Here is a 13,757-nt window from a genome sequence, read left to right as displayed (position 1 = left end):
CTAGATAAAGGAGAACAACAGCCTGATACCTGCAGGCCTGACAACAGGAGATGTATCACTGCTGTAACACCTGTAACATTCAGCAGTCGCCTCATTGTTCTGACGCACACAACAAATATATTGACTACACTACACACTAACTACACAAGATTTGAGCTAAACGTCTCAAATCTCTCACATCTCAAAATACCGCCGTCACTCCTAAAATTTCCCCCCGTTTCTAACTAGTTGCCACGTTGCCATACCATTTTTTTGATTGGTCGACATGGTACTTTTTTGGACGAATAGGAAAGAAAGAGGGGGGTGGGGGTTTGTTTTTGCTCACATACAGAGAGTGCTTTCGAGCCTTTTTCCTTATAAAACGCCGTTTTTACCGTTTCTTCCTGCAGTAAATATAAACAATGACAGTATTCAGGAAGGAAACCAAACATTGCAGATATTTTTATCATAACTCTGGTTTTACGTGGCCTATCAACACAATTTAAAAACTGGTATAAAGTCCACACTTTTTCCGTCAATTGTTCCGTCTGTCCTGCTCACATCTCCAATGGTTGTACACGTTGTCATTAACGTGGCTTCACTCCACATCAGCCACGCCGCTTTGCTAGTTAAAACGCCAGTGTCGGCACATAAGGACGCTGTCATAGCCTGTCAACCACGTTGATTGGCTGCGTATAAAAATGTGAATCACATTATCGGCTGGACTATGGGATAAGGTGGCATCGTTCTAATCCCATACGGGAGCAGCCAGTCACTTACTGACTAACACTGCAAAACAGAATTGTTAAAGTTTTATTTTCAATTCAGGTTAGTTTTTTTTTTGTGCGCAATGCAGATTTTCTGTGTGCAGAAACCGTGCCTGCAGTGCGCAATTGCGCACGTGCGCAGCTTAGAGGGAACATTGGCGACTATTAATGTGACTTCTGTCACACCAAAATTTATTGCAAACCATGTTTAAAGTCTTCAGGAAGTTTTGGATGTGGTTTTTCTCTGACTGATTGGGGCAGAATTCACATATATTAATCATGCAGTATCGTCACAGCAACATCATCAGCTGTAATAATTGCCAAAAAAATAGTTAGTAGTTCTCATCCTTTGCTCCTTCTCTTATTCAGTCCAAGAACTCTCATAATCTTAATCAGCCACATTCTTTCCATGGCTGGTAACAAAAAAAGCTGATTTACTGGAATTAAATTAGCCTGATCAGAGTTTTTTTTTAAATTACCTTTACAACTGTGTGTCTACGCTCCACCTCAGCCCTGCATTGTGTCTTTGTATTCTTTTGTTATTGCAAGAAAGACCCTGCATCTTAAATTGACTGCAGACAGCTTACTGTTTAATTAAGACAGTTGCCATGGTAATTGTCATCTTGCATTTGGGGAGGAAAATGCAATGTGGGAAAAATGCCAAATCGGGAATTTTTGACTGCAAAGAGGAAGTTAACACAGGGAGTTGCTGTCATTATATCATATCAGTTTGGACTGCTATTCACTGTTTTCAGCAGCCAGGTGCTGATTCCTGTTAAGTATTAATGGGTGTGTGTGTGTGCAAGTGCAAGTGCAAACTGGCCTCAGTGATTATACAGATCTCACATGTGTGTTTAGAGTCAGTCCAGACGTTGGCTATGACATAAGTGAAGGGGAATGCTTTATATTTCCCTCCCCCGCTTGTTCTCCACTGTCTGTTTTGCCTCGATGTCTGACAGTACAGAGAGGTTAAAAGTCAAGCTTTTTTTTCCTTTCTAGTGTAGAGATACAAACACATTAAAACACACATCTTTCTTTTGTCTTTCTTATATTTTCTCACTCTCTTTTACACTCATTCAGATACATCACAGATCAGAGTATCAGCAAAGCAAGAGAGTCAAGCAGAAGCTATTTTCCTTACACAGACAGAGCGACTCAGACATAGCCTCTCATGGCCTTTTTTTTTTCACTGTTAGCCCTCTTTCCAGCAGAATGTGCACAGTCATTCAACTCTCTTTTGCTATTTGAATAGAAACTAGGGCAGCTCAAATCAGAACACTCAGACCAGAGGGAATGTTGGGATTTTGAAATGAGTTTAATTCTCCAACATTGCTTTTTTGAACACAAGGGTCTGATTAAACCCGTTCGGAACTCGGCGTTGTTTATAGTAGAATCTAAGGTTTCTCTTTTTTTTTTACATTATTACAAAAGCATCCAAACATAACTGAATCAACATCTATCTTGGTATTTTCCTGTGCTGAGATCAATATCATAGATTGCCTTCAGCAAGGATCGTTAGAGTTCTTTTTACTAATTTACTCTTCAGTGTAAAAAAGGAATTAATTTCAAAATGTTCTCTCAGGAAAAGGAAAGAAAAATACAAAGTCGGAGCAGAAGACTGGCACTGTGGGGAAGGGAGCAAGTAAGAAAATCACTAAGATCATTGGACTTGGAAAGAAGAAGCCCTCCACGGATGAACAGACATCATCAGCTGAAGAAGACGTACCTACATGTGGTAAGAGAGAGAGACGCAAATATCCTGACATGGTAGAAGTATGGCTTTTATATGGATCTTGATTGATTGACCGGTCTATAAATGCATTTATGTCCCAATGAATCTTTGGAATTTTGGTTAATTAAGAAAATGTTTCAAAGTAATGCCAGAGGCGTTTCAGAATGGCTGCTGAGTGGTGCGACTCACTTCTAGGAAGTTTTTTCTTAAGATTGCTATGTTAGGGTCCTGAAAGTAAACAGTTCAGACAGGTTGCTTTGATTTCCTTATGCTTTCAGACGTATTATAAAACATAAAGATTCTAAAAGTTTCTTTAAAAAATTCATTTAGAAGTGCACCCCATTGTGTGCAATGAGGACCAGTGATGGACAAACAAATAGAAATGCCTTTTATGTCTTATTATTTCCTTCATTTAGGCTCAAATAGGTACGACTAAAATGTCTCCCAACTAGACAGGCCTGAAAAAATATTGCCACTGTAACGGCTTCTTTAAGATGGTATCCTCCTGACTGTGTTTGCTCTGACAGGCTACCTGAATGTTCTCTCTAATAACCGCTGGAGGGAGCGCTGGTGCCGCCTCAAGGACAACCAGCTGCTCCTTCACAAGGACCGGGATGACCTGAAAAGCCACATAGCTTCACTGCCCCTCCGAGGCTGTGAGGTCAGCCCCGGCCTCGATCACAAACACCCCTTTGCCTTCCGCCTCCTTCGTAACAGCCAAGAAGTGGCCGTACTGGAGGTGAGTTTGATTACGTACTTGAGAGATTTTCATAGAAAAAAAACTTTGTTGAGGGAATTAGAAATGCCTCAAACACCACTAAATCACACTTAGGCTGATGCAAGAAAAGATTGCTCCTTATTTTTTTATCTTCCTCTCGAGTGCTCAATATCTCCTCCACCCACAGTGATTTTTGTGTTTAATGTTGTTGGTCTTCACAAACTTCCTCCAATTGCCATCCAGTTTGTTTTGATTCTATTTCCTCACATAGTCTGCACGCTATCCTTAAACAATCCAATTATTATTATCTTCATTTAAACAGATAATAATAATAAGGAATTTAAAGTTTATAAGGATCCTCTTCTTGTTTTGGCTGGTCTTTTTGGGGGATCATTTGCCTCCATCTCACCCTGTTTCTACTGTCCTCCTTCACTAAATCATAAACCTTCTCTCTTTTTTAACATTTAACTCTTCACAGACACTGGCGGGATTGCATATTCTGTAACTCTGACTTTTGCCTTCAGGCCTCCTCCTCTGAGGAGATGGGTCGCTGGTTGGGGGTTTTGCTAGCTGAGACTGGATCTACCACAGACCCAGCCACCTTGCACTATGACTACATTGATGTTGAGACCACTGCTAACGTCATCCAGCTTGCCAAACAGTCCTTCTGGTGAGAGATGCATCCACATCATTTCACATGAATCTTTTTCTCTCTGGTTAATACCTGGAAGAATTCTTAAAGAATTAGTGCTTAATGTGTTTTATTTCTTATTTCATTAGCTCACAATGACTTATATGTTGAAACGTAGTATGTCTGGCTATTTTCCATTTTCCTGTTTTTATACGATCGTTACAACCGTTAATGATCCATTTTTAACTATTTTGTAGACTAAGAGATACAAAAATCCCAGGTAATGAAGATATATGAAGGGCACTGTATTTTTAAGCCTAAATCGTGATGTTTTATGTTTAGTTTCACCAGTAAGCGTGCCGTGTCTCCTAACCCATATCTGGACAACCCAGTCAGTGGCTATGCCTGCCCCACTGGTATGGCACTACACTATGATGATGTGCCCATAAATGGAATGGTAAGGACACAACTGCTTACTGATGTTGCATATGTACTGCAATGAAAAAGTGTGAGATAATTCACTTCAACACCCTCTAGTTTGCTTACAAACTCTTGGCTGATTCTTTCTTTGCTTTTCATTTTTTGCATATCATTAACATATTATTGGAAAATGTGTCATTTTTGTTATGACACTTTCAGAAGTTCCAGTGAGCCTGCATGATATAAATCTTTTTCTTTCCTAAAATCAAATTAGACCAGTTAAAGTAACGGTATGTACTTTGCTATTTGCAATAATGGTGCTCGGGCCCCTTGCATACCACAGCTTTTACCTTCTGCACTCATTGACCTCCTGACAGATTTACATATGAACCTGAGGGCTGAGTCAGTCTGCACCCAAAGAAGAGCAAAATTACACTGTTGCATGATAATAATGATATAAAACTAATAAAGACAAGCAGACAGAGAATATAACATTGTTTATTCATAAAAGATGCTATAATAAAGGAGTAAAGAGTAACCTGTGATTTAACGTTATAGGACTTGGATAAAAGCTCATCAACAATTAAAAAGAGGAAACATTAAATATGTTTTCAGTCGTGGAGCAGTACTCTCCATTTTGGGAAGCTAAACTAAATTTGTTAAGTATTTCACATACTGCAGTAATGCTGCTATCATCTTCTTCCTTTCTGTTCTCCTTATCCCCCCCCCCCCCCCCCCCCCTTTATGGCATCTCCTTATTCTTAAATCCTGTCTTCTGCTTATTGCATGCTCACCTGGTCTAACCCAAGGACCCAGAGATGCAGTACTCCACTCCCAGCACAGGGGGGCGCCAGCGGAAAGAGGAATTGCACTATGAAAACACTGAGCTCTATGAGAACATGCCCTCACCCAAGCTAGTCACCAGCTGTCCTCCCAAGCCTTCTTCTTCTACTGCTGCATCATCTTCTGCTTGTCACTACAAAACTCCTGTTTCTAAAATCTCCTCTAAGTTCCTCTCTGCTGATTCTAAAACTAAAGACTCCGCTCAGGTGACTAACACTGCTGCATAACCTTCATGTTTCTTTTTGCATTTCTGCATATTAACTGTCTAACAGTTCAGGGTTTGTTTTAACCTCCTCTTAACTTTTAGTGTTTTTAATTCTCCTTCGCTGTTTGTTTACTTTATGTATTTAACTGAACTGGAGTTTGTTTGCTGATTTTCTTCCTGTGTCATTATGAACACCAAACAACAAAAGTAGAGATGATGCCTGTCTCCTGAAGCCGAAAAGGAAACTGTCTCCTGTGATCTGTTAGGATAATAAGGTGCAGTCGTTTAGATATGTCTGATAATGCAAGAGAAGGATTTAAATTCAATTCTGAATTTAAAAGGAAGGAATGAAAAGAAGCTAATATGGGAGAAATGTAGTCTCTCTTTCCAGTCCCAGTTAGTGATTTGGCTGCATTATTCTGGATCAGCTTAGACTTTTTGTGAAACTTTTGGAACAAAGTGATAACTGAATTACAGTAGTCCAGTGTAGGAAAATTAATGAAATAATAAAAGTGTTTGTAACTTTTGTGATATTGAGTGCAATCCAAGTAGAAAACCTGTGGCATAAACAACAGTGACACATTTTTCTTTGAAATGTTTTTTGTTTTTTATTTTTATGGAAGAGCATGTTGGTACAGTTTTGTATGTGTATAGCTTATATGCATTGCTAACATCTATTTGAAGGGTCATTTGAATTGTGTCTTTCCTGTTTGTTCAGCTAAAGGGAAAGAAGGGAGCAACAACCAATGGGGTGGCATCAAAACAGAAGGCAGAGCCAAAGAACCAGCCAAAGAAGAATGGAGTCATTGCCACAAATGGGACTGCGTCTCTGAGGCGCAACAACTCCAGTAAGTTTTGAGATTTGAAGATACCAACAGGAAGTCATCTTGAATTGAAATATCACCCACCTTTCCCAGTCAGATCTTGCTCTGTAAGGAATAGCAGACAGTGTGTCTGGCTTCTCACCGCTGATTGCTTTCAAGCAAAATTCTGTTCCACAGCAATGTGGAAAATGCAGGATATCTAAATTACAGTTGGTTTAAGTAGAGGGGAGTAAATAACTGAAAGCCTTTAAACCTATCCTACCCTCGAGACAATCCATGTGACACATGTGGGCCAGACTTGAGCCTCCTGCCAACTCCAGGGTAAGAGGCACGATAGCAGAAACAGACCCTAGCTCATTGGAAGAGAGCGAAATGTGGTCGAGTTAATCCTTGTGGTTCAGAAAAATATTTTTTGCCTAATGTGTGAACGAGGAGGGTTGTAACCACTTAGTGTAGCTTGCAATTCCTCCAAATGTCAGAATGGAAACACCAAATGTTTCATGTTGGGTTTAGAGTACCACAGATAAGAGTGCTAAATTTGAAACTATTAGCAGCGGTTTATATGACTGATTCTTCATAATTATTCACAATGAGTGTATTTTTCACGGAAACATAGGCCTGGCAATTAATTCCTGCGGAAGGCACTGAGGTCAATGGGTTTCTAAGCAGTTCATCCCCCCCCCCCCCCCCCCCCCCTCTCTCTCTCTGCTAGCAAATGACCTCAGTCTCTAGCTTCTAACTTTTTGAAACCCGACTTTTCTTGTGTAGATGGGGACCAGTGTAAGTATGGGAAGAACCGTGTGGAGGCTGATGCCAAGCGACTGCAAGCAAAGGAGGAAGAGATGATGAAGAAGAAGCAGGAAATCAGAAACCACCTGACCCAGCTGAAGAAGGAGAGGAGAGACCTTCGTGCTGCTGTGGAGGCAGCGGCTGGTAAGAGAGAGAGATAGAAACGTGCTTGTCATTAAAAGACGAGTTTAATAAAGTAATATTTCTCCTCTCTCTCACATTAGGCAAACGCTCACATATTTCACTATCAGAGCGCCTGAAGAAGTTGGAAGAAGAGTGCAAACTGAAGGAGGAGGAGCGGGTGAACCTGGAGCTGGAGCTAACTGAGGTGAAAGAGAGCCTGAAGAAAGCCCTTAGCGGAGGTGTCACCCTGGGCCTCACCATCGAGCCGAAAGCTGGCTCCTCTGGCCTCCAGGTGAGTATGAAGTTACTTTATAAGTTTGTGCTGCCACGTTAGTGTACTTGATAGGTTAGTAGCTTGAACCTATTTCGCTGGAACGTTGAAGACAATATGTCTGTGAAGGTTCTCAGTCATCCAGGTCAGGCACGTGCAGAGGGTGGGGCTAGAATGGCTTGAGCACCCGCCCCTTTCCTGATGGGTGCCCAAAGTGCCCTTTTGTTGAGGCAACTTTTTAAAAAAAAATTATTATTTTTTTTTTTTTTATGTGTGTGTGCGTGCGGAGTCCTGTCTGTGCCCCTCAACAATAATATTTAACTATTAATCACAGTTTTGCTAAATAAAAGGATCTGGCTTGCATCAGTCACATGATCACATTTAACCAATGATCGCCCTTGACGGCAGAACGCGCTGGTTATGAGCCGGGAACGAGCTCACAAAGAGCACGCGCATTTTTAGCGGTCCGGAGCTGTAGGAGAGACACAAGTTAACTCAGAGACACAGACTGATGCCACAAAACCAGTAAGTAGGTGTACAGCGTACACTGTAGTGTGTAGCACCCAGGAGTATTGGCTTATTACGTACACGTTGGTAAGCTGTCTTGTGGCAACTGACGAACTGAAACAAACGAGCGTGCTGTGTGTGCAACAGCGCGACAAACATTACCTGTCCTTTTATTAACTGCACAAGTAGTGCTGGTCATAGCTGCTGGCTACCTGTGTAAGGCTGTCATGGGTCTGTAGCTCTGTCACCGTTTTAGGGAACATATTTAGTTTTAAAGTAAGTTTCCGGGCTTTTCCTGCCTTTCTGGAGGGATTATATTTCACTAAAAAACGATCTAATATGCATGTCCACATAATAATTATTATAATTATAATATATTTAAAAACACAAGCTGTATTTTAAAGAACATACATTAAGAAGCAGATTATATCAGATTTATATTTTAAATAAGACAAAATTTGGATTTTACAGTAGTAAAATTATTGTATCTCTACAGTTTTAAAAATGTAATAAGCTTTGCCCCTGCACAGAGTGGATAGTGAAACAAATGGAATCATCATAATGACATTATTTCATATTTATTACTTCCCCCTCCTCATTGCTTTATTATTGTAGCTCTAGTAATAAATAATAATGTAAGGATTCTGGATCAGCACCGTGATGCCCATAGTATATACAGTATTCTGAAGAAGGTCTAAAATGTCACTGTGTGTGCGTGCATGTGTGTGTTTTATGTATATGGATTTTCTAAAAAAAAATATTACTCATGATATAACATTGTCCAGACATGGCTGGTAAGGACATGAGGAGGAAACAGCAGGAGCTGTGTGAGGCTACTAAAGGCAGGGCTATAACATTTTTCTGTCATCATTTTATTATAGATTAAGTGCTGGAGTTGTTAGGTGTGGATAATTAGATTATAGTTTATTGCAACAGCAAGTTGTGCCTTGTTCTCACATAGCAAGTGGAGAGTGATATATGAAATGATGGGATGGAAGGAAGAAGAGAAGCAAAGAGTGATTCACAGGCAGAGCCTAAATTATTTCTCACAGTTTTTGTTGCCTTATGGTTCCAAGCGCTGTCACCAATCTTTGCATTTTGTTATTATCTCATGACACTTGTTTAATCAGCTACCATCTCTCCTATGGACTCTTTAATGTCTACAGTCTCAGATCAACACAGCCCTGCCCTTCCCATATTAGATTCTTGATGAATGTGTGTTGTTGTTATTCAGCCTGGTTCAATGTGCCCCTTTTTAACTTTGAGCACCCGCCCCTTTAAACCTCTCTGCACGGCCCTGATCCAGGTCATCGTAGTCAAAGGAGCTTGCAAAGAAAAGCGTCTGGACTTCTTTAAGTTACTTGAAGACGTTTCACCTCTCATCCGAGAAGAAGCTCCGGCAGCCTCGCCTCTGTCAGTGCGCCCCAGGGTGGCTGTGGCTACAATGTAGCTTGCCATCACCAGTATGTGAATGTGTGTGTGAATGGGTGGATGACTGGATATGTAAAGCGCTTTGGGGTCCTTAGGGACTAGTAAAAGCGCTATATAAATACAGGCCATTTACCATTAGCGTGTTTTGCATATTAAGTTTGCTTAACACCTGGCTCTGCCAGGAGCCTGCATATATACCATCATGGCCTGGAAAACAAGATCTGGAAGTGAAATCAAACTTCACACTTGTAAACAATTGTATCATAAGAGCAATAAGCATTCAACATCAGCAAGACAAGTGTCATGTGCAGGTTTTCTCAAATCAGTAAACTACAACTATTACCATAATTCGCCTCAGACATTGATCATCCCATGTACTCAGTCAACATTAATGTAATCGGTGACTTCCCTTAAGCAAAGTCACTCCACTCATATATTACTAGGAGCTCAATAGTGGCCAGCTAATGAGCCCCATACTAAACTATTCCATAAACACTGCATCTCTTATTTGTTTTTCTCTTAGAAAAAACAAACATTAGCAACACACATTGACCATCGGTGGTCAGGCACAGGTCGACAGGTTCCAGAGGTGCCATAAAAACACCATAAAGTTAGCCATCCATAGCTGTGGAAAGAATGTTATTCACATCACCAAAGTAACCTTCACATTTTCCCAAAAACACAGTGTAACAGCATCACAAACTCATAACCTGTAAACACAGTTTCTTCACACATAAACCCAAAAATTCTGTAGTAAAAAAACCATTAACTAGTCCTCTTATAAATCACATGATCAAACACATGAAGAACTGTAATGCTGTAGAAAAGAAAATGCAAATGTTAGCGCTGCGCAGGCGTATGCATACTTTCTCACAGTGATCTCTGTGAGCAACACAAGGTAGTGAATAACACCCCTGGTAGATGCACAGACACAGAAAATGGCATTTAAAAGGTAAAACCATCACGCAACCTCGAATGTTGCTGTCAGCCTTCTGCTCCTGTAAAAAGAAACACACATACACTGCACCTTTGTCAGGTGGGGGTTAACTTCGCACAGTCGTGTTACATCAGTAAAGTCTTGTCAGCTTTTACCAGTCAGTCAGTTTTTTTCTCTTTCACTCATTCATTCATACATTCTTTCTTTCTTTGCTGATAGTGGAATCGATCGTCGCATTTAGTTTCCACTCTTAGCAAAATGACGTCATTTCAAAAAGAAAAAGAAGAACTTTAGCTCGGATTACATCGCTGAATCCTTTTTGGGCAGGGACTCTCATTTTCTAATTGCATCTCCCAATTTACTATATTAACAACTAAATTAGTTGTACTCACAGTACTCATGTTTCCTTCATATTTTTGTCTTGTATAGTCACCAGCAATGCTGCGACGGACACACGAGTCTTCTCCATTCTCCAGCTGTGACACCAGTGACACCGAGTCCTGCTCGCTGCCGGTCAACAGCGCCTCACTGCTCTACCGGCAGCAGGGCAACCAGAAGCCCTCAGCAGTCCGGGGACATGTCCTCAGGAAGGCTAAGGTCAGAGGTCACGCTACACAACGCGACTGGCACCAGTCTTTCTCTGAGAATATGATGTGCCTTTAACTTTACATCTCTGACTAGCTCTGTCTTTTGCAAAACTTCAAACTATGCTGGGACCTTTTTGGAAGCACATTGTTTGATCCATTGTTTGGTGTGGACAGGGTCTTTTGTTTTTGAAATCTGGTTTTATTGTCTTTGACTTCCCTGTTTTGTGTGATGTGGCTCCAACAGTAGGCTGAGTATTTTAAGCAATCAACTTCTTGGAACCTTCTGAAAGGCTCTGATACATCTAAAAGATGCATTCCTCGACTTAAGATCGACATATTTAAATATGAATGTAACGTTAGTATCCCCATTCTTTTAGTCATATGTAGTATATGTAATTTTAATTACATTTGTCTTGAACCTGTGTGGTAGCAGTGGAAACAGTGTGAGTTAGCTCATAACAACTTGCATAAGAATGATCGGGTCAGCAGCGTTATGGTTCAGGATTCCTGCAGTGCAGAGAACAGCTGTGTGTGTGTGTGTCAAGGTCCACAGAGGAGTTCCACCAACTAGATAACCAGTGAGGCTAATAAAGATGGTTAATAAAGTTTGTATTTCACTGCATGCTACAGTGAACTACAAGCGAGTTTAAGTACTCCACAAACACGTACACAAGTGTGATGTAGTTGCTCATTTGATTTGGTACTGACTAGCAATGAAAAATGCATTGAGGTAGTAAACAAATGAGAGAATCCCAGTAAATGCAAATACTTGCAATCTGTGTACAAGTATGCAAACCAAATCTTTGTGTTTGTTTGCAGGAATGGGAACAGAAGACCGGCACATAAACCCATCACATACACCCTTGCATCAGTCTTCCTCCAATCTCTTTTTTTGAAATTGTGTATATATTTATTTAAAAAACAAAAAACAAAACCTGTTCATACCGTCAGAAGGTGTGCTGAGGAGGATACATGCATAGCATTCACATGTACTAAAACACATGCCTAGTTTGAGTATACGGTAAGTACCACAACATAAACTTTTATACTATTGAGCATGTTCAGTGTACTTGGTTGTGCAACTTGTGTTTTCCGCTTTGACATCTTTTCAAGCAAACACCTGTCTTTATTTTTCCTCTCAAAATGTGTTCCAGCCATTTGAAGTTAAAAAGGTCCAAGGTCAAAACCAAGTATTTATTTGTAAATGTTAAAGGAAATACTAGCTTCCCTGTGTTTATTTATGTTGACGTATTTAAAGTATTTTCGTAGAGTCTGTGGCTTTGCTCACACTCCATTTTCCCACAACATAATTGGTCATCAGTCATGATGCCTCTGTTGTAGTAACGATAATTGTAACACACACCAGCCTGGCAACAATGTAGCTCCTCTCTCATTGATGTTTGAAGAAGTACAAATACAATTGTCCCAACTGTCAGAAACACCGACTCATGGCTAGCAGAAGATTTTGTTAATTGTGTTAAGTGTTTTCACACACAGATCATGATGAATCACACTTGAAGTGTGTTTTAATATGAATGTCCATATTTTATATCTGTGACTTTATTGCTATGGGTAATCCAATGGTAAGTTTGTGTTGGTTTGGTAAGTTCCTTGTTTATTCTGTTTGTTTCAGCTTTTCTTTTTGCATTAAAACAACCATGACTGAATACAGACGTGTGGTCTGGACAACTTCCAAAGAGATGTCTTTTTCTGCCAGTTTAGAGAAGTTTATGAACAGAAAGCTGACCATCTAACTGAAAGTAGATTAGATGCTGAGTCAAATATAAATATAACCTGTTAAATTCACATATTCGATTTCACATATAAGATTTTTTTTTTTTTTTTTTAATATATGTGGTGAAATATGTGAACATTGTTAATATAAAGAGTAGGCGGGGCAGAAAAGACAGGAAAGGTGTAACACTTAAAGAACAACAGGATGCCTTACAGTTAGATTAGATTGTTATAGCCAACCATGTTACTAAGTGAAATTAGTGTGCATGGCATGGGAAGCTCGCTCATTCTGTGAAGGCACCATTAATGATGTAAACAAGTTTAGGAACAACATACAGTCAGGTGACATTTTTTAAGAGTACCTGCCAGCAGTCCAGACTCTCACTCACTGGTGAAAGTTAAAATTGAAAATATGACAAATTAGACCAGTTTATCAAGAAAGGCCAAACTGGTGACAGACCCAAATAAAATACATATTATACAGCCTATATGTTTATTAAAATGTTTCTAATTAAGGCCTCACTAAGAGCATCATCATCCATGCTTTGTAATAGTTGTATTGTTAATGGAGAACTTGCGCTTCTTTCTGTGTGTGTGTGCTTGTGTTGCTCAGAGATGTCTTCATGGCACATTGCAAATCCTTCAACATTACACTGACTAAAAGGGGGGCACTTGTAAACTCACACTGCTGTGTGTTCTGCTCAATCAAAGACTGTGAGTTTGATTTCCACACTGTTAAACACACATACATTCATCAGTGTCACACTGATAATGGTGTTTCTTTTCTGTTGTTGTTGTTTTTGGACGATGTTTCACTGCCTAAGCTTTGCTACTATGTATATAAGGCTAATTTACTTTATGGGGAGTGTTGACAGATGTAGTGAAAGCATGCACTCAGTTTGGAACTCATTGAACACACAGACACTCACTGGTTCGTGGTGATGTAAATATTTCCTGTCTCCTGCCTGCCGGAATGATATCCCGAAGGTTTTACAAGCATGTTAGCTTAAAGATGGGACAAGAGATGGTGGTCAGCAAGTGTTGACCTGCAACAAAAAAGGATGTCTGATGTCAGTAAATGTGAACCTGCTGTACATAGCTTGGTAAATGTAGTACTGTAGAAGGGCGGGAGGGCTTTGAATTTTTGTTCTTTTTTCTTTTGCACCATATACATTTTCTCTTGTTTTATATCACAGACAGTCTCCAACTCGGGGACAGGCACACTTGTACATAAATTAATAAACCTCCGAACAAACCGG

At 40.0% G+C, this 13,757-nt stretch overlaps 1 protein-coding gene across 4 annotated transcripts in view; it reads left to right on the top strand.

Moving 5' to 3' along the window:
- Positions 1–13,757, top strand: part of afap1 (actin filament associated protein 1) — a 93,873-nt gene extending 80,116 nt beyond the window's left edge. For 3 of the 4 annotated variants that reach the window (XM_086285302.1, XM_086285301.1, XM_086285300.1), the window contains exons 9-18: positions 2,329–2,481; positions 3,006–3,217; positions 3,721–3,866; positions 4,170–4,284; positions 5,057–5,296; positions 6,014–6,143; positions 6,888–7,052; positions 7,133–7,323; positions 10,607–10,774; positions 11,584–13,757. In XM_086285302.1, coding sequence (XP_086141428.1) covers positions 2,329–2,481; positions 3,006–3,217; positions 3,721–3,866; positions 4,170–4,284; positions 5,057–5,296; positions 6,014–6,143; positions 6,888–7,052; positions 7,133–7,323; positions 10,607–10,774; positions 11,584–11,610 — 1,547 coding nt within the window. In that variant the 3' untranslated portion in view covers positions 11,611–13,757. The remainder of the gene's footprint in view (positions 1–2,328; positions 2,482–3,005; positions 3,218–3,720; positions 3,867–4,169; positions 4,285–5,056; positions 5,297–6,013; positions 6,144–6,887; positions 7,053–7,132; positions 7,324–10,606; positions 10,775–11,583) is intronic. The other variant, XM_086285303.1, reaches the window with a different exon arrangement.

The sequence above is a fragment of the Aulonocara sp. 'chitande type north' Nkhata Bay genome, linkage group LG3 (genome assembly GCF_057382095.1).
Source record: "Aulonocara sp. 'chitande type north' Nkhata Bay isolate Kocher_YH1m ecotype deep benthic linkage group LG3, A_spYH_male_GT1.1, whole genome shotgun sequence".
NCBI lineage: Eukaryota > Metazoa > Chordata > Actinopteri > Cichliformes > Cichlidae > Aulonocara > Aulonocara sp. 'chitande type north' Nkhata Bay.
This window is presented reverse-complemented; position numbering and strand designations above follow the sequence as displayed.